This window comes from Mustela putorius, unplaced genomic scaffold (assembly GCF_011764305.1).
Source record: "Mustela putorius furo isolate JIRA1106 unplaced genomic scaffold, ASM1176430v1.1 tig00000743_pilon_pilon_pilon, whole genome shotgun sequence".
NCBI classification, from domain to species: domain Eukaryota; kingdom Metazoa; phylum Chordata; class Mammalia; order Carnivora; family Mustelidae; genus Mustela; species Mustela putorius.
Window position 1 is genome coordinate 3,064,592 of NW_025421464.1, and position 26,848 is coordinate 3,091,439.

At 47.6% G+C, this 26,848-nt stretch overlaps 2 protein-coding genes across 3 annotated transcripts in view; both read right to left on the reverse strand.

Moving 5' to 3' along the window:
- CDK5RAP1 (CDK5 regulatory subunit associated protein 1) overlaps positions 1 to 7,868 on the reverse strand; it is a 37,902-nt gene extending 30,034 nt beyond the window's left edge. Inside the window, exons 1-4 of one of the 2 annotated variants that reach the window (XM_045084081.1) lie at positions 7,720 to 7,868; positions 4,463 to 4,774; positions 986 to 1,089; positions 451 to 485 (exon numbers count right to left, since the gene is read on the reverse strand). In XM_045084081.1, the coding sequence (XP_044940016.1) occupies positions 451 to 485; positions 986 to 1,089; positions 4,463 to 4,751 (428 nt within the window). In that variant the 5' untranslated portion in view covers positions 4,752 to 4,774; positions 7,720 to 7,868. The remainder of the gene's footprint in view (positions 1 to 450; positions 486 to 985; positions 1,090 to 4,462; positions 4,775 to 7,719) is intronic. The other variant, XM_045084082.1, reaches the window with a different exon arrangement.
- A 7,438-nt stretch (positions 7,869 to 15,306) lies between these two features.
- SNTA1 (syntrophin alpha 1) overlaps positions 15,307 to 26,848 on the reverse strand; it is a 29,169-nt gene continuing 17,627 nt past the window's right edge. Inside the window, exons 3-8 of the mRNA XM_004746622.3 lie at positions 23,142 to 23,346; positions 20,048 to 20,255; positions 19,775 to 19,905; positions 16,901 to 17,097; positions 16,014 to 16,201; positions 15,307 to 15,929 (exon numbers count right to left, since the gene is read on the reverse strand). Coding sequence (XP_004746679.1) covers positions 15,837 to 15,929; positions 16,014 to 16,201; positions 16,901 to 17,097; positions 19,775 to 19,905; positions 20,048 to 20,255; positions 23,142 to 23,346 — 1,022 coding nt within the window. The 3' untranslated portion in view covers positions 15,307 to 15,836. The remainder of the gene's footprint in view (positions 15,930 to 16,013; positions 16,202 to 16,900; positions 17,098 to 19,774; positions 19,906 to 20,047; positions 20,256 to 23,141; positions 23,347 to 26,848) is intronic.

Below are 26,848 nucleotides of genomic sequence, written 5' to 3' on the forward strand. Positions count from 1 at the left end.
ACATTAACACTAACATGCCTTGTACACAGAAACAAAGCAGGAAACAGTATGTTCACTTCTGATGCATGACACCATCTCTGCACCAACTGCACCCGAACCTTTACAATGTGAATTACGTCATGAATATGTGCCATTACCTGCAAGAGAAGCCTTAGGAAAAGCTGGGTGCCTCAGCAAACTCTCGGTTTCCTCACCTATAACACAGGTTTGATAATAACACCTATCTCATAGGGCTGCTGTGAGATTTAAATTAGTAGGGCAAGTACAGTGCTCAGCACAGGACCTGATACACAGTACGTGCTCAGCAAACGTCAACCCAGTTCTATCATTACTATCTCCACTGCTGTAAAATCACGAATCCACTGACTGATTGCCACACGTCTGCCGGCCTGGCACTGTTAACTCTGGCATAAAATATATTCACTCTCTGGATAAAGAACAAATTCTCACCTGATAGAACATGTGACAAGGAGGATCACATCAGCCTGAGTGGAAAGCAACGGAAAAAAAGGGAAAATTATGATCTTTGAAATCTGCCTTGTAGAATCACTATCCACTTATCTTTTTCTTTATCACTGTGGTAAAACATACATAGCATAAAATTTAGCATTTTAACCATTTTTAAGTGTGCAATTCAGTAGCATTAAGTATATTCACATTGTTGTGCAACCATCACCACTATCAAGCTCCAGAACCATTTCATGTTCAACTAAAACTCTGTACCCATTAAACACTAACTCCCCATTCCCCCTCCACCTCCCAGCCCATTGTGAACTTAGTTCCTTGCCTAAAAGTGAGCACCACCATAAAAGTTTCGAAAATAACTGGAAAAAAAAATACACCTTAGTTCCATGCTATGCATTTTATTCAAGGGAACTCACTCTCACCAGGCCATACCTTATTTCTGAAGCTACATCTGAAAACTGGCACAAATGCGGAGTCTCACCCAGGCCCAGAAAACAATGAAAGCAGAAAATGCATGTACCTCTTGGAGGTTCCTGGTCCGCAAATAGCCACTCTTCTGTAGGATAGACCAGGCTATCTCTGTGTCATTCACGTTCATCTGGCAGCCATAGGTCTCCAGGTAGACTGCAATGAGAGGGGGATTCCATAATAGGTAAACTAAAAGAGACCACATGTCTCAACAAGTCTCCTTCCCAAATGCCCCAGAAACATCTGAGGCAACTGGTCATCCACTAAATCCTGCTGCCTCAATTCTAAGACAACATTAAGTTCCAGGTCTACCCCCAAATTAATGATAGCCTTTCAGAACAAAAGAAATACTATATTACATACATACATAATTACAGGCCATATCATTTAAAACACAGAAGAAACATGCACCTGACAGTCAAGGCAATGTGGTTATAAAAACAATTAGAAAAGGGAGGACTAGCTAATAGTGCTGAGTATCAACTTGGGGGAAAAATTTAAATCCATACATTATACCCCTCCTTCTCACAATGAAGTTCTCCAACCTCTGAAGGGAGCAGCAATGGCCAGAAGGCACACAAAGCCAGAAAATAAAAATGAGGTAACTTCCTACAGTAACTTCAAACAAACATACTGAAACGAAAGCAAGCACTGGGGCGGCTAGCTGGCTCAGCTGATAGAGCATGGAACTCTTGATTTCCAGGTTTTGTTGTTGTTGTTGTTTTTAAAGATTTTTTTATTTATTTATTTGACAGAGATCACAAGTAGGCAGAGAGATAGGCAGAGAGAGAGTGGAGAAGCAGGCTCTTTGCTGAGCAGAGAGCCCGATGCGGGCTCGATCCCAGGACCCTGGGATCATGACCTGAGCCAAAGGCAGAGGCCTTAACCCACTGAGCCACCCCCGTGCCCCTTGATTTCCAGGTTTTAAGGTCAAGTCCCACACTGGGTACAGAGATATCTTAAAAAAAAAAAAAAAAGAAAGAAAAGGAAAGAAAGCATGGCTGTATTATGATGTAAAACACATTTGCATCAAGTTTTAAGAACATCAACTTCAGGGCGCCTGGGTGGCTCAGTGGGTTAAGCCGCTGCCTTCGGCTCAGGTCATGATCTCAGGGTCCTGGGATCGAGTCCCGCATCGGGCTCTCTGCTCAGCAGGGAGCCTGCTTCCTCCTCTCTCTCTCTCTGCCTGCCTCTCTGTCTACTTGTGATCTCTCTCTGTCAAATAAATAAATAAAATCTTTAAAAAAAAAAAAAAAAAAAAAAGAACATCAACTTCATACTCTGGCAAGTCCTCTGAAATTATATTCCTACATCAATTCCTGCCCCTCAGCACCTTTTAATCAACAGACCCAAATAAAGTCCAAATGAAGTTAAAAGTTCGTGACAAAAAAATCATATGAAACCCAACACAGAACAGCAGTAACTTAAAGAAAGAAACAACCAACAATGTTTTTTTAAACCTTCCTTGGCTCACTTTCCTGGTCTTTAAAAAAAAAAAAATTACGTCAGAACTGAGGGGAACAACAAATAAACATATTTACACATATGTAAAGAACTACAAAATATCTAGCAGGAGGGGCGCCTGAGTGGCTCAGTGGGTTAAGCCTCTGCCTTGGGCTCAGGTCATGATCTCAGGGTCCTGGGATCAAGCCCCGAATCGGGCTCTCTGCTCAGCAGGGAGCCTGCTTCCGCCTCTCTCTCTGCCTGCCTCTCTGCCTACTTGTGATCTCTCCCTCTGTCAAATAAATAAATAAAATCTTAAAAAATATATATATATATCTAGCAGGAGTCACAAGATGTACATACTCCTTGATTTACTAGTTTAATTCCTAGATATTTGTCCTAGAAAAAAATTTAATAGGACATAGACATACATTTATATGTATATACGTGCATGTATATACGAAGATACATATTATAGCATTACTTGTATAAAACTTTTTAAACAACTTATATAGAACTTTTGAAACAATGTCCAACTATAGAGGACAGGTACATCATAGTACAGCAAAATGTAACATTTTATACCAGTTTCTAAAAATTTAATTACAAAGGAGCAGCTGGGTGGCTCAGTTGGTTAAGCAACCCAGCTGAATTTTTGGCTCAGGTCATGATGTCGGGGTCATAAGATGGAGTTCTGCATGGGGCTCCACAGTCAGTGGGGAGTCTGCTTATGGATTCTCTCCCTCTACCACTCCATGCTCACACATCCATGCATACCCTCTCAAATAAATAAATAAATAAATCTTAAAAAAAAAAAAAAAGAAAAGAAAAAAAAGAAAGAAAGAAAAGAGGGGCACCTGGGTAGCTCAGTCGGTTAAGTGTCCACTTTTCATTTGGAGTCCTGGGATGGAGCCTGGGATGGAGCTCCACATCAGCTCAGGAAATCTGCTTCTCCCTCTCCCTTTGCCCTTCTCCCTCCCTCCACTTGTGTTCTCTGCTCTCTCTCTCAAATAAATAAATGAAATATTTTTGAGTGAATTTCTACAGCACGAACTGTGAAAGCTTTCTTATGACTTAAGATGATCTAAAAATCGGGGCGCCTGGGTAGCTCAGTGGGTCAAGCCTCTGCCTTCAGCTCAGGGTCCTGGGATCAGGGCCTGCATCAGGCTCTCTACACGGCAGGGAGCCTGCTTCCCCCTCTCTCTCTGCCTGCCTCTCTGCCTACATGTGATCTCTATCTGTCAAACAAATAAATAAAAATCTTAAAAAAAAAAATGATCTAAAAATCAGAACAGGGGCGCCTGGGTGGCTCAGTGGGTTGAGCCGCTGCCTTCAGCTCAGGTCATGATCTCAGGGTCCTGGGATCGAGTCCCGCATCGGGCTCTCTGCTCAGTGGGGAGCCTGCTTCCTCCTCTCTCTGTCTGCCTCTCTGCCTACTTGTGATCTCTCTCTGTCAAATAAATAAATAAAATCTTTAAAAAAAAAAAAAATCAGAACAGAGTAAATATAGGGTTTCCAAAAGTAACCAAACAGAAGACTCCCCAGGACTTCCACCCACCCTAGCTACAAGGACCAAAAGTATGAGTTTCTTTCCTTTTTCTTTTTTTTTAAGATTTAATTTATTTATTTGAGAAAGTACACAAGCATGCACAAGCCAGGGAAGGGGCAGAGGGAGAGGGAGAAGCAGACTGCCCACTGAGCACAGAATCTGACACAGAGCTTGATCCTAGGACCCTGAGATCATGAACTGAGCCAAAGTCAGACACAACTGACTGAGCCATCCAGGCACCCCAAAATTTTTTTTAAAGATTTTATTTTTAAGTAATCTCTACAGTCAACATGGGGCTTGAACACACAACACTGAGGTCAAGAGTTGCACACTCCACCAACTGAGCCAGCCAGGTGCCCACAAGTTTCTTAATATTGTTACTTGATGAAGTCTGACAATTCCAGAACCTAGCAACCTTCCCACCCTATTAACCCTCCAAAGCCAGGTCTGCAATAAAAGAATAATTAAGAATCAGGCTGTGGGTACTAGAAAGGAGCAAAGCAGGAAGTCTGAAGAGAGAAGAAAAGTAAAACCAACCTTTCCTTTGCTTCCCTAGAAGTTCATCCACTGTGAGATAGGGGGGAGGGTCCTCCATGTCTGGTTCCTCTTGAGGAGCTGACGCTCTTAAAAAATGCTGAAAAGTTGGCCCACTGGCAAGCCTGGAGCTGAAATCCTTCCAAATTCCATCTTCCTGCTGCCTCTCTACACTCGCACATGCAGTGCTGGGAATACTACTACATGCCCTGCAGGTCCTGAGCAAGAGCCAGGACACGGAAGCCAAGGGCCCCCACCTCTGTGTCTGCAGGACACACTGCAAAGGATGCATGGCACTAAATCAAAGCCCAAAGTCTGCAAAAGAATAACAGGTACACCAACATTTATTGAACACTTCATACCGGGCAATGCTATAAGCACATCCCATGTATTAATACATTTAATACCCAAAAACCCAAGAAGAAGAAGATATTCTTAACACCATCCCTATTTTATAATTAGGAAAAAAAAAAAAAAAAAAAAAACCTGGGACAACTTGCCTAAGATCAGACAAAGGAGTGCCAAAGGTAAGATACAAATCCAGGCAGTTTTCAAAACAAAGGGGTGGTAGAGATGAGATGAGATGGTGTGACAAAATAACAAAGAAGCACCTTGTGCCAGGAACAGTTTCAAGGGCATTAAATCTTCACAGCAATCCTCAGCAAGATGGACACAGGTCGTACTATTACCCCCATTCAGAGATAGGGAAATAGACACAGAGAAGCTGAGGAACTTACCTAAGCTCCCACCTAAGCAACAGAGCCAGGACTCAAATGAAGGTCTATATGACCACAAAGACCATGCTCCTAGCCACCTAGCTATGTTGCCTCCCATTACTATGAAATCCACTTACTATCTGAGGGGATCTTTCTTTGAGTTCCTTCAAATGGGACGTATCTAACATGGGGCACCATATGTCTGATCAGTGACTCCTACCCTCCAAGAAACTCGACTTACTGCCTTCAAATGTTCTACCCAGGCCCCCTCACACATAGCTGGGGAGACGAAAATAGCACAACCTTTACAGAGGCCAATTTGCCACTTTCCATCAAAATGACACTCACAACCCCTTTGACCAACCAGTTCCATTCCTAGATATTTATCCTACAGATAGGGTCTTACATGTATAAAATGACCCATGTGTAAGGATATTCAGTGCAGCAGTGTTTCTAACAGGAAAGGAATGGAAAAGACCTAATGTCATCAGAAGGGGACTAGTTAAGTCATGGTTCATCCATGCAATGGGATAAAATGCAACTGTTAGAAAGTAAGGCTGGGGGCGCCTGGGTGGCTCTGTGGGTTAAGCCGCTGCCTTCTGCTCAGGTCATGATCTCAGGGTCCTGGGATCGAGTCCCGCATTGGGCTCTCTGCTCAGTGGGGAGCCTGCTTCCTCCTCTCTCTCTCTCTCTCTCTCTCTCTCTCTCTCTCTCTCTCTGCCTGCCTCTCTGCCTACTTGTGATCTGTCTGTCAAATAAAATAAATAGAAAGTAAGGCTGTGGGGTGCCTGGGTGGCTCAGTAGGTTAAAGCCTCTGCCTTCGGCTCAGGTCATGATCCCAGGGTCCTGGGATTGAGCCCCGAATCGGGCTCTCTGCTCAGAAGGGAGCCTGCTTCCTCCTCTCTCTCTCTCTCTCTCTCTACCTGCCTCTTTGCCTACTTGTGATCTCTGTCAAATAAAAAAAAAAAAAAATTAAAAAAAAAAAAAAAGTAAGGCTGTATCCATACATGACAAAAACAAGGAAGCAAAACGCCCAATAGTGTCTGTAGTATGCTATACTTTAACCTGCAGGGGAAGGAGCACAGGAATATTAAGGTACACACTTGTCAATGAGCACAGTATCTCTAGGGTGCGTAAGAAACAGTCACTGCCTCCCAGGAAGGAACCCTGGTGACTCCAAGTCCAAGAGATGGAGACGCACTTCCCACCACACATCCTTAACAGACCTCACGGTCTCCAGACTGACTGCCTCACTCCTTCCAGTCACACCATTTTTGTACTGATCTTCACTAGCTTCTAGGCTTTTATACACGCTGTTCTCTCTAGTTATTGTGTCTTCTCTCTGACTTAGCCAACTCCCATGCTTTTAGGTCTCTGCTTCCTCCGAGAATGCCTCCTAGATCCCTGTCCTGGCCACCATTCTCCAAGTCTAGGCTGGGGTCCTCCTATAGATTCCCAAAGCCTCCTAATCTCCATCTCAAGACTTGGCTGTTAATTACTACTTACACTTCTGCCATCCCTTACAGGCTGGAAGATCTCTAAAAGCAGGGAACAAATCTCATCCATTTGTACATCTTCAACATCTCCCATTCAGTAACTAACTCATGGCAGGTGCTGTACATGTAAAATGAGCAGCTGCAGCCTGTTGCCTCTCGAACTCGGTCGCCTGCTACCAGCACTTTAGGCAGGTGCAGTGCTAACCTACATTCAAGCATCAGAGAACAGCAGAGTTCTAAGTGTGAGCTTTAAAGTCACACTTCCCTGCTCCTTACTCGCTGAGCTGCCAACTCCACATCTGTAAGATAAAGATAAAGGTCGTACCTGCGTCCCAGAGATACTGTAAGAATTAAAAAAGGTATTAAAAACAAAACTCGGCATAAGGTAAGCATTCAGTAACTGCACACTTGCAGCCCGCACCCCCTTTCATGAGAGATATAAAGCAATCCGGTTAAGAGCATGGACTCTGGAGTCTGTCTGCCCCAGCTGCTGCCTAGCCAGGTAACCCTGGGCACCTGGCGAGCTTCTTAAACTCGGGGAGCTTCCATTTCTCCATGAGTCAAATGGGGATAGTAATACCTGTGTCTGCTGTGAGGATCAAATGTGATAATGCAAATAAAATTGGAGCGACGGGGGCCAGGGGGTTGGTAATGCTCAAAAATTGGTAGACGGCAATAACGACCAGACAGCAGCCTCATCTCAACCGAAGTACGCCTAGACGATAAAACACCCCAAACACTTTGTTGGGGTGGCTACAAGGCTTCAGGCGCGGTGCTTAGTGCTTCCCATGGATTTCCGTATCTAATCCTCACCAACATTGTAAGCCAATCTATCGTCCCGACTTCACCCGTGATGAGGACAAGGCTCGGGGGCAATGGGGATGACATGCCCAAGGTCACAGGCGAGAAGGCAGCGGGGCGGGGGCGCGAACCCTGACAGTCTGACTCCAGGGGCCGCGCCATCCTCCCCTCGAACACCTAGCGTTTGCGGGGCTCCGCCGCCCGCCGGCCCCACGCATGGACCACCTCCGCGGGCCGCGCCGCTCACCTGCCGCAGCCCGAGCGCCCTAAATCCGGCAACGCAACCCCACTCAGTCAAGCGGGACGCCGCCCCAGCTTTCAGCGGCTGAGAGCACACACGAGCGACTTCCGTTCCGCCACGACTTCCGTCCGGGAGGTCCCGGCGGAAGCGCTTCTCCCAGTAGGGTCCGGGTGGGTACCCGTTCCCGGCTTTGCGAAACGGCTCGGGCCGCTGACCTGAGTGGTAGTCCCTGGCCGTCCTGTGCTTGGAATGAAATGAGTGCGAATTAATGTACTCTAAATGTAAAATACACACCGGATGTCCAAGAAAGGGTGCAGAATAGTTCATCAATCTTGTTTATATTGATTACGTGTTGAAATAATATTTAGAATATACTGGATCAAATGACTATGATTTAAATTAGTTTCATCTGTTTTTTTACCCTTTTAGTGTGCCTATTTAAACTGCATACGTGGCTCACGTCCTCTTTCTACTGGACAGCGCTGCACTATGGGTTGAAGACTTCCATTCACTGTTCCAGCCTGGACCCCTTAGCCCCCGGGGATAGGCGTTACAGACCCATAGTTGAGTGGCATACGGGGTACCTCCTCTTGGGTATCTAATGACTGACCCTTAACTTAATACAGAACGCTTCATTTCCACACTCACAGCCTCTCCCAAAATCTGTTCCTTCCCAGTCTAGACCATCTCAGTGAATGACCCAGCAATCCACCCAGTTACACTGGGAGAAATGGAGGAGTCATTTTTCCCCCCTCTCCCTCTCCTTTCAATCTGTCAGCAAGTTCTGTCAGCTTTAACTCCAAAATGTCTCAAATTGATCCACTTCCCGTGCTACAACTCTAGCCCAGGCCACCTTCATCTCATCTAAAACTACTGCAATAGGCAGGGAAGTGGTTTCCTTGTTTCTGCACCTTGTCCTTGTCTCCTACAGACTATTTCCCATAAGGAGCCTAAGAGAATTTGTCTGGAGTGCCTGGGTGGCCCAGTGGGTTGGATGTCCCACATCTGGTCCGGTAATGATCTCAGGGTCCTGGGGTTGAGCAACCCCCAGCACACCTTCCCCTACCAGCTCCCTGCTCAGCAGGGAGCCTGCTTCTCCCTCTGCCCCTCCCCCCCATAAATAAATCAATAAAAATCTTTAAAAATTTTTTAAAAAGAGACTTTGTGTTGTCATTGACTCAGACCACATCACTCTTCTGCTGAAAATTCTGGGTGGCTTATCGTTGGCATTGCAATAAAATCCAGATTTCCCACTGTGTTCTGGGGCCTGCATGATCTGGCCCCTGCTTACTTTTACTTCCCCAATTCACTTCTCCTAACATATTATCTCTAGTTGACTACACCCCAACTCTGTAACTTTATCTTGCTCCTTCAATAAATACTCCAAGCATATGTTTACATTAGAGTCTACTTACTATTCTTTCTGGAATGCTTTTCCCCCAAATTATTTCTTGGCTGGCCCCTTCTCATTCTTTTTTTTTTTTTTTAAGATTTTTTTTTTTATTTGTTTATTTGACAGACAGAGATTACAAGTAGACAGAGAGGCAGGCAGAGAGAGAGAGAGAAGCAGGCTCCCTGCTGAGCAGAGAGCCCGATGCGGGACTCGATCCCAGGACCCTGGGATCATGACCTGAGCCGAAGGCAGCGGCTTAACCCACTGAGCCACCCAGGCGCCCTGGCCCCTTCTCATTCTTCATGTCACAGCTTGGATACCAACTTTTCAGAGAGGCCCTCCCTGACCACCCCTATATAACCCGCTCCCATCATTATCACATCATTTCCCTCACAGTACTTGACACTATCCAAAATGATGGAATCATTGTTTACTTGTTGTTGCCTGTTTCCCAGGCTCTCAGCTCTCTGAGAGGAGGGACGCATACTGTCCTGTTCATCGCAACATGCCCAGCAGCCAGCACAGAGCCTAACTCATGGAAGGGCTTAATAAATAGCGATTGAATGAATAAATGATTGCATTATATTTTAGTTTGGGATCTCCAGAAACAGATCCCAAGATAAGGATTTGAGTGCAAGTCAGTGGTCTCAGGAAACACTACTAGGGTAATCAGGGAATGAAGGTAGGGGTGATAGCCAATAAAGAATGTTACCATGAGGGGCACCTCGGTGGCTCAGTCCATCAAGCCTTCAGCTCAGGTCATGATCCCAGGGTCCTGGCATGTAGCCCCACATCAGGCTCCCTGCTCATCAAGGTGTCTGCTTCTCCTCCCTCTGCCTCCCCCCACTCATAAATAAATAATCTTTTGTTTTAAAGGAGAAAATGTTACCATGGTGGGTATCTGGGCCTTAATTCCACTGGGAAGTTCTGGGAAACAGTGTAGTACACACACCTCAGGATTATTTCATCCAAGAGGAGAGGAAGCTAGAGCAGTTCTATGTGAGCCATCATGGTGGAAAGATGTTCCTGTGTGTACTAGTTCCTCAGCACTTCTGCTCTGTCTGTGCCTGCATGGACGTCTGTGGTTTGGAAGAAAGCCCTGTGTCAATAAGATGGAGACACTGGCCCCAGAACTTTGAATAAGTAAGAATCTGAGGGCCCTGCTGCAATGACTTCTCTGACTCCTCATTAGAACTCTGAGGTTATTATTGGCCCACTTCAAGGCAGGAAAACTGAAAAGACAAAAGGTGGTCATATGCTGAAGCTGGCACAACCAATGTGTGGCAGAACTGGGATCCACCCACAGGCCGGTTGGACCCCAAAATGCTGTTCTTACCACTGACTAAGTGAAAGTCAGACTGGCTGGGTGCCCACTGAGGCTTTGACACCATAATAGCCATGGCCAAGTTAATCAGCCCTGCTGATTCCCAGATTCATTGCTTATAAAGTGGCTGCTGTGGGGAGAATACACTGCACCTGGGGTAAGAGGATGGAGAGACAAGTAAGGAGAGCATTTAGGAGACTGTGGCAGTTGCCCAAAGATCAGAGTCCGGGACCATTGTGCTTTCTTGGGGCCATAAGGATGATGGAAACAAACCTGGATTTCAGGCATTCGAGAAACTGGAATTAAGTTCATCCTATCTCCTTAGATGACTGATGGGTGCCAGTTCAGTCAAAAATACAAAGGCAAATTCAGGCCAATAGCTGTACTATGGTTCCTAATTTTTACTGTGGGTTCTCCAGATAACCTAGAATGCGATCTGATCACTTGGGGTAATTATTAGTACCATGAAAAATACAACGTTTCAGAAATCATGGAAAAAAAACTCTAGAGACAATTTACTGGACACTGGGATCTAAAGATTCCAGATGGAGAAATATTCAGGTTTACTGTGAAGTTTTTTACTGCAAAGGGAAGATGTCTTGTCCTAATGTGGCCATGGAGGGGGTGGTACCTGTGCCACACAGAGTCCCACTATGGTGGCAGCACCTGCATCTGTTATGAGTTATGTCGAGGGGGGCATGCCTTCCACATTGCCAAGGGCGACAATGCCCCTTCTCCCTCCCTGGCGACCATCAAGCATGGCCCCTGTCCTTCCACACATACCAGCTCCCTGTTTCAGGTCCTGCTTATGGTAGCACCATGGCCCTTCCCTTTTTACTCTCAGTCTTCCCCTCTTAAAGTCATGAGCAAGGAATTCTAGAGCTGGAAAAAAGCCAGCGTCAGAGTGTTCCAATATGGGAGTCAGGGGAAAGTCAGGGTTTGAACCCAGGTCTCTAAGGCTCTTAGAATTGGCTCTTTCAAATCTGGCCCTTCCCTTAGGAACCCCACAGGGAGATGTCCCCTTGCCCCTTCATGATCAGGGCAGGAGACTGCAATCCCATGGCCCATGGTACGAAGCTGGTAACATGAGGAATGTTCTCTGTTAGGCTGCACCGCCCAACACACACACACACACACACACACTCAACAGCTGTTCCCAACATCCCCTACTATCCTGCCCCACACACATACCAGCCCACCTGGGAACCAGGGACCATTTCCCACCACCTTCCCCATAACATCTCACCACATTCTTTTAAGCCTCTACTTTCAGTTGCCAGGTTGTAGAGTTTTAAATGCTGCTGTGTTTTGGACAATGAAGGTGATGAAAACAACCCCCCCCCCCAGATTCCAGGAGTTTAGAAGCCCCTTTGTTCCATCTCACCCCAGGATCTCTCACCTGGGATGCCATTCCCCCTCTCCACCTACCTCTTACTGGTTGTGATAGTTCTGTTACTGAGCTCTTATTCCTCCCTTCCCCACTGACAGCTCAGTTACAGGACTTGTTTTGGCCAATAGAATGACAGAGGACATAACACAGACAGAGGACGTAACCATGCTTATGCAATTTGCTTGCCTTTGAACTCCAGTCACTTGCCAGGAGAAAAGAAAGTGCCTTGAGAGCTGATGTCCCTTCATCCTGGGCTCCAGAAAGAACACAGAGTGGACTTGAGCCAAACCCATAGCCTGGAGTAAAGCCACCCAGCCAAGCCCAGCTTATAAAGGTCAAGTTGCAGTCAACAGGCAGCCCCGGGAGCATGAAAATAAATACTTATGGCTGTGGTCACTGAGGTTGGGTTGGGTTTTTTCCCCCCATAGCATTACAGCAGCAGGAGCTGATTTTTATTATACTCTTTCAGATGAACTTTAGCTCCCATGTCTCCTTCTGAGAGAAACCTCCCCTAAACCCCTAGAGTAGGTCAGGTTCTCGCTGGCCCCTCTGCTATTTCCATGTCTGCTCAATCTGTACCACACATATGCTTGTGGGAGATCCTGCCAGATTTCTGTTCCCTGTGCATGGGAATCTGTCCGTCTTGCTCTCAGCAAATCAGCCTCTGGCCCCAAGAACTAGCACAGAGTAGGCACACACTAGATATTTTCTCAGATGAACAATGAATTGACAGATGGATGGGCAGATGTGTAGATACATAGGCAAGGCTGGAGTATCTCTGCTCACCTGAGTCTCCCCAGGCTTCCAGAACTATAGCTCTGGCTCTGGCTTGTTATGTGACTTCACGTGGTCCTCAGTTCCCTCCTGCGGAGGCTTGCTTAAAACTGCTCAGTCCAATACAACAGCCACCAGTCACATGTGGCTACTGAGCACTTGATACGCAGCTGGTGTGAATGAGGAACTAAATTTTACTTAAGTTTAATTCATTTTTTTAAGATTTTATTTATTTATTCAATAGAGAGAGAGAGAGAGAGATCACAAGTAGGCAGAGAGGCAGGCAGAGAGAGAAGAGGAAGCAGGTTCCCCACTGCACAGAGAGCCGGATGCGGGGCTCAATCCCAGGACCCTGAGATCACGACCTGAGCAGAAGGCAGAGGCCCAACCCACTGAGCCACTTAAGTTTAATTCATTTTAATTTAAAAACTGATGCTCAATTTAATTATTGGAAAATTTTAGTGCAGTTGGACTAACTTGGGCATGGGAATCTACTTTCTTTGACTATAAATTTTATGAAATATAAATATAAATCAAGAATTTCCAATTGGGAGGCCTGGGTGGTTCAGTGGGTTAAGCATCTCACTCTTGGTTTCGGCTCAGGTCATGATCTCAGGGTCATGAGATCCAGACCCACTTAGGGCTCTGCGCTCAGCTTGGGGTCTACCTGAGATTCTTTCCCCTGCACCTCCCTCCCTCTCTGTTCCCCCCTCTGCCTATGCTCTCACTCTCTAAAAATAAATAAATAAAATCTTAAAAAAAAAAAAAGAATTTCCAATGAAAATTTGGCACTTAGGGATGTGCTATAGATATAAAACACACACCACATTTCAAAGAATTAGTACCCAGAAAAAGTAAAACATCTCAATAGATTTTTATATATGTGAAGTGATATTTTTGACACATTGAGTTAGATAAAACATATTATTAAAGTTATTCTCAGGGCGCCTGGATGGCTCAGTCATTTAAGCATCTGCCTTGGGCGCAGGTCATGATCCTGGGGTCCTGGGATCAAACCCTGCATCTGGCTCCCTGCTCAGTGGGGAGTCTGCTTCTCCCTCTTCCCCCAACACTTGTGCTCTCAAATCTATAAATAAAATATGTTTTAAAAAAATAAGGGGCCCCTGGGTGGCTCAATTGGTTAAGCATCTGCCTTTGGCTCAGGTCATGATCCCAGGCTCCTGGGACAGAGCCCCACAAAGCAAAGGGCATCCTGCTCAGCAGGCGGCCTCCTTGTCCCTCTCCCACTTCTGCTCCCCCTGCTTGTGCTCTTTCTGTCATATAAATAAATGAAATCTTTTTAAATATAAAATAAAAACAAAAAATAATTTTCACCTTTTTATATTTTAAAATGTGGCTACTAGAAAATGTTTAATTACACATGTGATTCACATTACATTTCTAATGGATAGTGCAGGGCCAGAATGTCTCCAAGGTGCACATGGCTCCAAAGCAATAAAGACCTGGTTTGAACCCATGCTTAGATGCCTCAGAGCTGTGTGACTCTGAGCAAGTCACTTTCCCTCTCTGAGCCACAGTTTCTGCATCTTTGAAATGGAGATCATAGGTGTGTGGTGAAGATCCAATGAAGAAATGTAAGCAAAGTGCCTGGCAGAGAGCAAGCAGTCTCCAATCATAAGCTCTCATTACTGACACTGATCTTCTGGACAGCACAAACAAGTAGAGAGTTATAAACGTGGCATATTCACATCCAGCCAGCACATTACAGCTTCTAAAGAACATTCCACAAACCATTTTCTAAGTGTCCTCTCCCCCACAGGAAAGGAGCCTGAGGCTCTCTATGATGTGGTGTTGGTTTTTTTTTTTTTTTTAAGATTTTGTGTATTTATTTGACAGGGAGAGAGAGAGAGAGAGAGAGCGAGCACATAAACAGGGGGAGCAGCAGCAGAGGGAGAGGAAGAAGCAGGCTCCCCACTGAGTAAGCAGCCTGATGTGGGGCTCGATCCCAGCACCCTGGGATCATGACCTGAGCCAAAGGCAGACACTTAGCCATCTGAGCCATCCAGGTGCCCCTCTATGATGGCTTTAAAATAGGTCCACAGATTCTCTGACATTCCTTTCTTCAATAAATGGAGCCTAATTTCCCTCCCCTTGAGTGTCAGCTAGACTTAGTGACTCCCTTCTAATGACTAGAATAAAAGCAGAACTGACAGTATGAGATATCCAAGTCTGGGTCATAAGAGGCATTGTCGATTCCTCTTGGCTCTATCTTCTGTGTCACTCCCTCTGGGGGAAGCCAGCTGCCTTGTCACAAGTGTACTTGAGCAGCCCTCGGTTAGGCCCGTAGGGTAAAGAACTAGGGCTTCCTGCCAGCAGCCAAATGCATGAGCAATGTTGGGAATAGATCCTCTAGTCCCAGTCAAGCTTTCAAATGAGAACATCCCCAGCCAATACCTTGACTGCAACCTCATAAAAAAAAAAAAAACCCTGAGTCAACAATATCCCAGCTTAGCCTCTCACATATTCCTGATCCACAGAACCTGAAAAATAATAAACTTCAAGCTGTTAGATTTGGGGGTGATTTGTCACACAATAATAGATAACAAATACACTTTCTTTATGGCCCCGTGGTTAAAGGTCTGCTCTTCTCCAGGAAAAGAGCCCCAGTCCTGGGTCTGGTTCATCTTGGGACTATGGCGGCCACCAAAGAGTCCAGAGACCAAGGCACAAACCACAGACACTAGGCCAGGCTGCCTATGTGCTCACAGGCTCTTTATTTATCCAAGAGGAAGGAGGAGAGAGGATGAAGAGAAAAACCGACGCCCCAGGTGGTAGAGCTGAGGGGAGAAATGAACAGAAAGGTTCCTCCTCTTTCTCTTGCCATGGACCCCAGGGAACTCCAGCTTCAGAGGAGGCCTCTGAGGGTGCTTAGGAGCCTCTAGGAGGCCTGGCAGTTGTTGTCTGGGGTCAGGATCCCCACAGGGGCACGTCCCAGGCTTGGAATGGCTTTTGTGTACACAAAATATCTCTCTGCAAAAGGCACTGGTGGGGGAATGGTGGGGCAGCTGGGAGGTTACCCCATCACAGGCAGGATCCACTGTGTCCTGAGTCCGGGTCCCAGTCCCAAGACCATCCCAGACTCCCTTAGAGGCTGGGACTCCAATCTCTTATTCCTTTCCACTCCCTTCCCTCAGCCCAGTGGTGAGCAGGCAGTCAGCGGAGGGCCGGGTCAGGCCAGGTGACAGATACCCTCTCTTCAGGGCGAGTGCTTCCAGTGACCTCTAGGCCAGAAGCCCCAGGCGGGTGACTTTGGCCGAGAGGAAAGAGTGGATGATGAAGACCATGGTTTTGGGGCACGAGTGCAGGTCCAGCTGCTGCAGGGTGGATGGAAAGAAGGGTCAGGAGCCCCACCCAGCCTGGCCGCTGGGACAACACAGCCTCCCGCCCCCTCCACTCACAATCTCTCCTTCAGCACCCCCGAAGTCCAGGAAGAGGAGGCTGGCACCGTCATCCGAGGACATCTGCAGCTTCTCAAAGGGCTGTCGAAGCAGCACAGCTCGAGCTGCACCGGGCTCCGCCGCCCACAGTGTGAAGCCCTTGTCGATGTGCACAGAAAGGCTGCAGGGCCGGCCATTCCACGTGCAGGCTGTGGGGGCAAGAGGGGACAACGTGGGCACAGGCACAGCTGGCCTCTCAGAGACCATGAGCCCCACAGCCGACCCTCGTCAGTAATGCCACAAATGGGGCTTGAGTACTGCTCAGGACGGGGAGCTCACTGCCTGGTAGACCATCTGTACATTTACCCCGCCTGGAGTTGCCCCCATCCTCAAATACAGAAAAATGGGCTCACGGAGAAACTCTACCCCACTTCAAGTCCCACGTCCAGAAGTAGAAAGGGAAGCTTAAACTCCGTCGTGTTCGGAAGGCCCACTCCCTCTCTCCCTATAAAGGTTATCAGGAGATCCACCAAACATGGCCCTTGAAGCCCTTAGAGACCCGCTGAATTGCCCCATTAAATGTGAACTTTGGATAAACAATGGATAATTTGGACATATTTACACTGAGAAAGTATTTGTTGTTTTCTGAAATTCACATTTAAGTGGGTGTCCTATGGTTTATCTGGCAACTGTACCCCAGGGGCATCACAAAGCTGGGGCAAGAAAACCCAGGGCAAAGAGTCTTACTACCCACTGGGGCACCTGCACATCCAAAAGAGAGAGCTCCTAGGGACCCCAAAGCCCACTTCTTATCCCCATCCTGAAGCACCCTACAGAAGGAAGTTTGAATGCTTCTGGGGGTGAGAGGTTCATCACCCGAGAGGCACTCCCAGATCCGCCCAGCCCACCTGTCGACACCTCTTGCACACCCTCCGCAGCCCGGTGACAGCCATCCACCAGCTGGCGGGTCCAGGCGGCCAGCTCCTGCGGCGACTCCACGCTGAACAGGTGAGTATCCACACCATGACGTGTGCCCGTGCGCAGGGCGAAAGACAGCTCTGTATCATAGGGCACCGAACCCTTGGAGGGACCTGAGTGCACCAGCCTAGGGGTGGCGGGGTGGAGTGGAGGGGAAGGGCAAAGTGTGATATCTCAGACAATGGGGAAATCGGCCATGAGGGTGGTGACCCGGGGAAGGGCCCCTGTGACTCCTTTACCACCTCATCAGTGAACAGGACTTCCAGCTCTGCCCTGACAGACTCACCGGGCCCACCTCCTGCCATCCTTTCCCTGCTCCCGAAACTCCGCCCAAGCTAGTGTCTTCAAACACGTGGAGCACATTCTTGCCTCAGCACAGCTGCACAGGCTGTTCCCTCTGTCAAGGACACGCTTCCCTGATGACCTGCATGGCTCCCTCCCTCACTCCCTTCAGATCTTTGCTCAGATGTCATCTCTGGAAGCCGTCCCTGACCTCCCTGTCTAAAATAGCATGCCTGGCACTCACTAGCCTTACTTTTCATCATGATAACCAGAAATGATACGTATTCTTTATTTGCTCCACTTGGTTTTTGGTTGTCTTTTCCGCTAGAATATCATCTAGGATACAAATTTTTGTCTAATTGGTTCACCACTCTCTTCTCAGCAATGAAAGCAATGCCCAGCATGTAGTAGGTGTTCAACAAACATTTGTGACCTGAATTAATGAGTCCCTTGATTAGTTTGGCAATCCATGACCAGCTTATTCCTGGTACACATCTGGCTCCTGACCCATGAGCTGGAGCCCCATCCAGGGCCAGTGGCCCAGGCACTTGGTTTGATTCCCACTTGCTGTGTTAACCTAGGGTAACTCACTCCCCCTCTCTGGGCAACAGACACAGAGCTCTGGCCCCTAGCCCTCTTTGCTCCTCACTCCACACACTCTCTCATAACTTCAGCTACCCACTAGAGCTGCTATGACACCCAGTTTCCTGTTCTCAAGCCCAGAACTATAAACCCATAACTCCCCAAGATTACCATCCAAACTCCCTATCCGTCCCCCACTCAACTCGGCAACTTGCTCCAGCCTCCCCCTTTTGCACTCCCACCCCTAGTCCCATTGCTCATCCAGACACAAGCTCCAAACCTCCCATTCATCCATTCTTCCTGGACACCTCCCTCACCCTCCCCATCTGGCAAGCACTAAGCCCAGTTAATTTTACCACCCATGTGCCTTCCAATGCAAATGCGGCCTTTCCTCTCCATCTGCTGCCTCCACCCACCTCTACCATCTCTCCTGCATGACTGTACCAGCCTCCCAGCTTCCATCCTGCCCCCTCCAATGCATTTCCCATGTGGCAGCCACAGGAATTCTTCTAAAACTCAACCCAAGTCGGGGCACCTGGGTGGCTCAGACGGGTAAGCACCAGACTCCTGATTCTGTTTCAGGTCATGATCTCAGGGTTGTGAGATCAAACCCCACTTTGGGTTCTGCATTCAACAGGGAATCTGCTTTGGATTCTCTCTCTCCTTCTCCCTCTCCTTTTGCACAACACGCCCACCGATCACTCTTATTGTCTCTCTAAAATAAATAAATAAAGGGGGACCATGATGGCTCAGTCAGTTGAGTATCTGCCTTCTGCTCAGATCATGATCTCAAGGATAGAGCCTCCGCATAGGGCTCCTTGCTCATCAGGATATCAGATGCCCGGCAGGGGGAAGAGGGAGGTGGTCTGCTTCTCCCTCTCCCTCTGCCCCTCTCCTCCTCCTGCTCTCTCTTGCATTCTCTGTCTCTCTCATAAATAAATAAAATCTTTAAAAATTAAAATAAATCTTTTTTAAAAAGCTTAAAAAATAATTTATTTTTTTTTAATTTATTTGACAGACAGAGATCACAAGTAGGCAGAGAGACAGGCAGAGAGAGGAAGGAAAGCAGGCTCCCTGCTGAGCAGAGAGCCCGATGCGGGGCTCGATCCCAGGACCCTGAGATCATGACCTGAGCCGAAAGCAGAGGCTTTAACCCACTGAGCCACCCGGGGGCCCCCCAAAATAATTTTTTTTAATTAAACATACACACACACACACAAACACTTCACTTCACTCCCAGGCTAAAACCCTTCCACTGGGCCACAACTCTTAAGATAAAGCTACTTGCATTCCTTAACCGGGCAGGAGAGTCTCCACAAGATCAGGCCCTGCCAGCTTCCTGCCTTGTTTCTCTTCATTTCCTGTATAGAGTCTACATCCCACTTATAGCACACTTGGAGCTCCATGAACACCCTGTAGCCCTTAATACTTCTGTAACTTTGACCATGTTGCTCTCTGTGTAAGATGCTCTTCCACTTTTTCTGAAATAGCAAACTTCTACTCATCCGTCAAAGCCCAGCTCAACAGCACCTCCTGCTAAAGCCTTGCCCATCAGACCAGGCAGCGTGAAGGGGTTCCTAAACTCTGTGCTATGGAGGCTATTCCTAGAGCCTCCATATTCCTCCCCCACCAGACTGGATACTCCCTCAGGGCAGACTGTTGGGATCAGCTCCCTGTCCCCTGAACCATGCTGCACAGATTGGGGCAGAGTAGGTGTCAATCAGTGAGTGACTAGTGGGACCTCGCATCCTTCTCTTGCAAGCCCCCATTCTACAGATAAAGAAACTAAGGCCCAGATAACATAGACACTTGCTTCAAGTCACCTGGCAAATAACCCAGGGCAGAATGAGGCTGGAATCCCCCAGCTCTGAGGCCCATGGAGAGCATCACCCCCACCCAACCTCTGGGTGAGACAGGCACCCCTGCCTGCCCACGGATACCTGGTGGCAATGAGGGGGGCCGAACGGGCTGGCTGACTCAGAGCCTCACGGGTCTGGGGTAGATGGCAGTAGAGAAGCAGCTCCTTCTCGGTCAGCAAGGCCAAGGTGGGTGCCGTGCCCCCACTGGGCAGCTGCAGGGGGCAAGCCAACAGTGAGGAGGGGCAGTGAGGGGAGCGGTCAGAGGGCCAGGAAGGAGTGGGATCCTGCCCAGGAATGTGGTTAGCTCCAGGGGAGGGGTCAAGGTGGGGGACTGAGGCCTGGCCCAGCAGGCACCTGCTCAGTCAGCCAGCCGATATGCTTGATGTCCTGGCTCCCAGCTGTGCTGGTGGCCGCCAGCAGCGCCTGCAGCTCGTCCTTGACCCAAGGCATCAGAGTGTTGACCTGGGCCTGGATAGCAGCTGCCCACGACTTTGCGCTAGCCTCGTCCTTGGCTCTCAGGAAGAGGGTGTCTTGGCCATCTGCTGAACAGATCTCCAGATACCTGCAGGCACAAACAGAGGGGAGGGGAGGACCAGCTTGTGGGGCTGCAGCTGCCCAACCTTGAAACCTGGCCCCAAACCCCATTCTTTGCAAAACCAGGAGAAACCACAGGGAATCCGAGAGATGGTGGGGAGGGACACTCCCTGCGGGGGCTCCAGCCACAAGTGGGGCTTCGTAGGGCCTAAGCAACAAGAGACTATGACACATACACACACAGGCATATACATACAAATTAAACACATATGCAAACATGTGTGATAGGAGCCAAAATCACTGCGTGAGGATTTATGATCTTACTTTTCTTCTCCTGGTTTCTAAGAAGGATTCTCCTTCTGAGCCAGCTCCTGGCTCCTCCCTTGTGGCACAGGATGCAAGTAATAAACTAACGGGGGCGGGGGTGGGGGGAGAGCGTGGAAACTGAGAGGCCAAGTCAGTCTGCATAAAAAGAGCTGGAGGAGTGGAGAACGGAGAAGGGACGGAGAAAAAAAAGCCATGTGGACAATTGTGGGGGAAGGGTTTCCAGGAGGTACCGAGAGGAGCAGTGACAGGGGAAGGATTTTAAAATGTTATGTTTGAACCATGAAAGACTCGCTCCTCTTTGCCCTTTCTGTCACAGATGAAGTGAGACAGAAACTGGAAGATGGCTCCCACGATACCTATTCCAACCCCCTTCTCCTTTGCCTCCCTCTACTGCAGAACTAGGAAGGGAAGTACCTGAATTCCCACCTCCCTTGCAGCTAGGGCTGGCCACCAGGTCCAAGCACGAGACATAGACAGAAGTCTCTGGCAAGGACGTCCCCTCCCAACTGAAGGGAAAGCTTCCCTAGATGGGGTGGTTACTCTCCAAAGATGGCTTCCACCAAATCCCTCCCTCCCTGTCCACACAGTCTACTTTTCTCATCAAGTGGTGAAATTTCTTTCTCTTCTCCTTGACCTTGTAACTTGGTTTGACAAATAAAATGTGACAGAAGTGACATTCTGGCATTTCCAAGACACCACGAAGTCTAAGGACCCTGTGACCAACTACCCTGAGAGGAAGAACAAACCAGGCCTTGCGGAAAGAGGACTGCTTAGCCAGCCCCTGGCTGTTCCAACTATTCTAGCTGAGGCAGCAGCCATGGGGGCGAAGCAGCCATCTTGTACTTCCAGCCCCCGCAGACACCACAAAAAGCAGAAGAACTGGCCAGCCGAGCCAGCTCGGATTATAGATTTATAAGAAATAATGAACTGTTATCTTTGAAGACACTATATTTTAGGATGGTTTGTTATGCGGCAAAGGAAAAAAATGCCAGGAGAAAAACTCCTTTGCCTTTTGCCTTCTTCCTGCCTGGAATACGGACACAGGCTTCAAGGCACAACCACCATTCTACCTCTAAGAAGAAAATACACAATGAAAATGGCAGAGGAGAAGCTAGAAGCTTGATTCATTAAGGGCATTCTTGAGGAGCGAAAAAAGCCTAATTAGCTGATCCTGAACCATTTCTCCAACACGTGGAAAAGTTAACCCGCCCTTTATTTTAGCCATTGCTTACTGGCCTTCCTGATACTTGCAGCCCAGTGTGATCCTAACACGTAGTAAAAGTGTGAAATATTTTTCATTACAGTTTGGTTACCAGATCGTGCTCCTTTGACTGGGATATTTAGTGCTGATAAGGAACCACAGGTATATCCAAGTTATCTGTTTTACACACGTGCCCACAGTCAAGCACGCGTGTACACACACACACACACACGTGGATATTAACACAAACATACACAAACACATAGGCACAAATCTATACCCACACCCATGCAAACACTCACAAAGGCACACAAACGCTTGCATTTACTGTCAACTCCACATGAACAAACAGAAAACACACAAACACATGTTTCGGGTGATGTCTGGGATCAGGCTGGGAACCACGATTTACCTAATGTTCAGTAAGTCTCAGGAATAACTAATACCACCTCGCCTTCATCCAACACAAAACGCCCCTTTGGTGGAACATCTTAAGTGACCTGCAAATCACCAGCTCTTGCCTCGTGGGGGCAGCTAGAGTTGGGATAGCGGGTAGGGCTAGGCCACGGGATGCTGAACCTCCAGGCCAACGTTGGGTGTCAGCCGGCATTGAACCTCAGCTGTACCTAGGACCCACAGCAAAAGCCTTTTATGGTCACTCTATGTAAACACCACCCCTGATCCTGCATGCCCCACTCGGTCAACATATTCTCCAGTCAACCACCACATCCCTCAGGCACCTGAAGTTTCTAAAGCAGAGAAGGCTACTGGGAATGAGGCAAGTTCTATCCCTTCCTGGATGTGTGATCTTGGGCAGGTTACTGCCTCTCTCTGTCCTCATCTACAAAATGGGGCTGAAATAATGGGCCTTTGCTCATAGGGGTGCTGCAAGAGTTAAATTAAATTGTGCATGGTAAACACTCAATAGTGTTGGCTCTTACCAATCTTACCATCAGTGAACTGGTAAAGGCTGCCCATATGTGAAGGACAGTCACTTTCCACGGCCCTGACATGAACGCTACTGGACATCTACAAACCTCAGCAGAGTTAGAAGAAACTTGACGGGATCACTGAGTCTAGAAACTTTATTTCCCAGTGAGGAAGCTAAAGGTCAGTGAGGAAAAGGGACTAGTTCAAGGAGAACCAGGACTGGACCCCAGGGCTCTTCTACAGTCCAAGCTCCTCCTCAGATGTGAGCTGTTCAGAGGAAAAGAGAAAACCCAAGCGCACCACCATCCTCTTCACTCTTACACCCATTCAACAAACAAACATTTCTTAAGCCCTGCTATGTTCAGGCATTGTGCTGGTCACTTGCAACACACCGCCATCTTTCCTTCGGCCCCACCACTCATCTCTGTCTGAGTTGCCCCCCCACCCCAGACTTACCTGGGCTCTGGGTCACTGGGGGTGCACCTCCTCGAGACATATGCCATCTTCAAGGACACACGTTTGGCATCACTGAGGTCCCGGGGTGGGGGGCCAGGGGAAGATGGCTGTCGCTGAAGGGGTGAAGCAGGAGGCGAGTCCCAACCAACTGAGGTCCCGCTGGCAGAGTTCTTAAAATATGGTGAGACCTCCTTCATGTACTTGACTGGTCAGAGGACAGGTCAGCAGTTACTGTCGTGACATGGGCTCCCATGCAGCACACATCACAGCTGTCACTAATTCATAAGAGTTTAATTTATGTCCCATATCACTATCCTCCTCTAGGTTAAAGTCTCTGACAGGGCAGCGTGGTAGAAAATACTAGATGCATGCCAACATCCATGCTCTCCTGTTTCCCCTGGCTTATAGAAGCATACCCATGCTGCCTGGAAGAAAAACCACACTTCCCAGCCTCCTTTGCAGCTAGGTGTAGTCACATGACTAAGTTCTAACCAAGTAAGTAGAAGTGTTTGGACCTTTGGGATGACTGCTTAAAGGGACTCGACAACAGCCACAACAAGGCGATGAAAGAGCACTGAGACAGGAGTCAGGAGGTGGGACTGCTCTTCCACTGACCCATTGTTTGCCTCTATTTCTTCAGTTTGCTCATCTGCAAGGAGGAGGCATGAAATGACATGGTCCTATGGGGCCATGCCAATTGTCCTCCAAGATAGAGATAGCCTTCCAGCTTGAGACCCTTTTCCAGGCTCCCTTATAGCTATGAGTACTTATGTGACCAAGTCTGGCAAATAGGATGAGAGCAGAAGGGATGTGTACCACTGCCAAGGTCTGCCTATTAAAGAGGCATGCCCTTCCTTTCCTCCTCTGTTCCCCTGACAGGGTCAAGCTGGCTGGGACACAGACTGGTGAAGCACCATCTTGACCATGAGGTCATGAGCCACGGTCTAAGGAAGGCTGACCAACAAAACAGAAATAAATGGATGCTGACACTTTGGAGATGCCACATCAGACATGGTCTGTTTCCTAAGAAAGCAAGAATTTCTATTATATGTATTTGTAAAAGATATAATAGAGAGAGAGAGAGAGCACACAAGTAGGGGAGGAGCAGAGGAGAAGGGAGAGGAACAAGCAGATTCTGCTCTGAGTGCAGAGCCCTATGCAGGCTTCAATCCCAGGAACCTGAGGTCATGACCTGAGCCAAAACTAAGAGTCAGATGTTCAACTGACTGAGCCACCCAGGTGCCCCAGGACTTCTATTATATTTAAGCCACAGTATTTTATGGATCTCCTGTTACAATAGCATAGCTTGTACCCTAACCGATATAGACGCTCTTAGCTCTGACCAAACATCATAGAGTAAGTATAGTGAACACCTTCTAGAACAGCACTGTCCAACAGAGTTTTCTGCCCTTAGGTAAATGTTCCATATATACACTGTCCAATGCAGTAGCCACTAGCCACATGTGGCTATTGAGCACTTGAAATGTAGCAAGTATAAATGAAGACCTGAATTTTTATTTTATTTTATTTTAAAGATTTATTTATTCGACAGACAGAGATCACAAGTAGGCAGAGAGGCAGGTGGGAGGAGTTGTGGGGGGGAAGCAGGCTCCTTGCTAAGCAGAGAGCCCGATGAGGGGCTCGATCCCTAGGACCCTGAGATCATGACCAGAGCCGAATGCAGAGGCTTAACCCACTGAGCACCCAGGTGCCACTGAATTTTTATTTTTCTTTAATCTTAATTAATTTAAAATTAAATTCAGTTACGCACTTGGAGCCAGTGGTGACCACGATGAAGTTCTAGAATAACAGCCTAGATCTACTTCTCTGCCCAACTGACCCATGAATTCATGTTCTGCTTTGTTATCCTGCCCTTCTGGCTATGCTAGCTGGACCAAGATGAGCTCCTGACCCACAGCAGGCTCCCCAACATGAGACTGGGAGAGATTCCAGACTGGTATCTTGAACAAACACAAATGCTACGGGGGCAACCACCTTCTGCTGTGGGGACAGAGAAGAGGAAGAAGCTGGTTTGTAGAGAGAATTGGTGGAGATACATGTTGATAGAGGGAAGGTGCTGTCGATCACCTGTTAATGCTCCAGTTTCTGATACTCGTCCTTTAGAAAGTCGAACTGCCATCCCAACAGGAGTTATGATATTTGCAACCAAAAAACAGTCTTCACTGGGGCCTGGACCGGTGTCTTTTTAGAAAAGGAAGATCTGACTAACAATGGCAGTTGGAGGTGAAAGGCAATATGATGACAAGTTTGATCTGAGATGAGCCTGATAGGAGTAGAGATTTAGAAACAAGTTGGTTTTTGTGAGTACCTACCATGTACCAGGTATGGGACTGGCCTTAGGTAGGACTGGGATGGTAAACATATGCACTTCTTTATCCCTTGCTCATGGAAGACATCATAAATCAATCATAGTATTCTATGGCATGCATTACCCAACCACTAAGGCTGATTGGTAATAAAATATTTTGATCATTCTTGCTATATTTATTAGAGGTGCCTGACTGGCTCAGCTGGTAGAGCATGTCTCTTGATCTCAGGGTCATGAGCCCCATGCTGGGCCTAGAGCCTATAAAAATTTTTTTAAAATAGAATAAAATATAAAATGCTATTTTTTAAAAGATGTTATTTATTTATTTATTTATTTATTTAACAGACAGAGATCACAAGCAGGCAGAGAGGCAGGCAGAGAGAGAGAGGAGGAAGCAGGCTCCCTGCAGAGCAGAGAGCCCGATGCGGGACTCGATCCCAGGACCCTGAGATCATGACCTGAGCCGAAGGCAGAGGCTTTAACCCACTGAGCCACCCAGGTGCCCCTAAAATGCTATTTAAAAAAGCAATCTAAAGGAAGGCAATTTTAGGATTGGTTCAGCGACTCAATGACACTGAATTCAGGGTAGGCCTCTCTGCCAGTCTCTTGGCCTTCCCCTCATGAACATAAGATGACTGCCACAGCTCAAACCAATCATTTCTTACATGACAAAACCCAAAGCAGGGAAGTGATAGGCAGAACAAAGGGCTTTCTCCTCAAAACTCCTTATCAGAGAGGTAAATATTCCCATGAAGATTTATATCTCATTGGCCTGACTGGGCTCCATGCCCACTTCTAGAAATATCATTAGTGAAAGGGAATAATCATGACTTAGATCATATTTCCACCCAATAAAATCAGCATTCTGTTAGCAACAAAGAAGGGGAAGTAGTTGGAAGGCAGGCAACCAACACTGTCTGCCACATTTGCCCTGGCATCTGGACTGTTCCCAATTCCAATGAGCTACTGGGAAGACATTGTGTACGTCATAGTGGTTAAAAGACTTACCCAAGTACTGGTCACTCTTCTCCTAGCTACGCTGTCCCCCCTGCTGCCCTGCTAAGGGGTGCTTATACCTACTAATCCTTGGGCAGCCTCCCTTCCTCTCCCTTCAACTACCATGCCCTCATGGCCATCTGACTTGCCAACCATCTGGCTTTTGCATTTAAAGCCTAACCAGGGGCGCCTGAGTGGCTCAGTGGGTTAAGCCACTGCCTTTGGCTCAGGTCATGATCTCAGGGTCCTGGGATCGAGTCCCGCATCGGGCTCTCTGCTCAGCAGGGAGCCTGCTTCCCTCTCTCTCTCTCTGCCTGCCTCTCTGCCTACTTGTGATCTCTGTCTGTCAAATAAATAAATAAAACCTTTAAAAAAATAAATA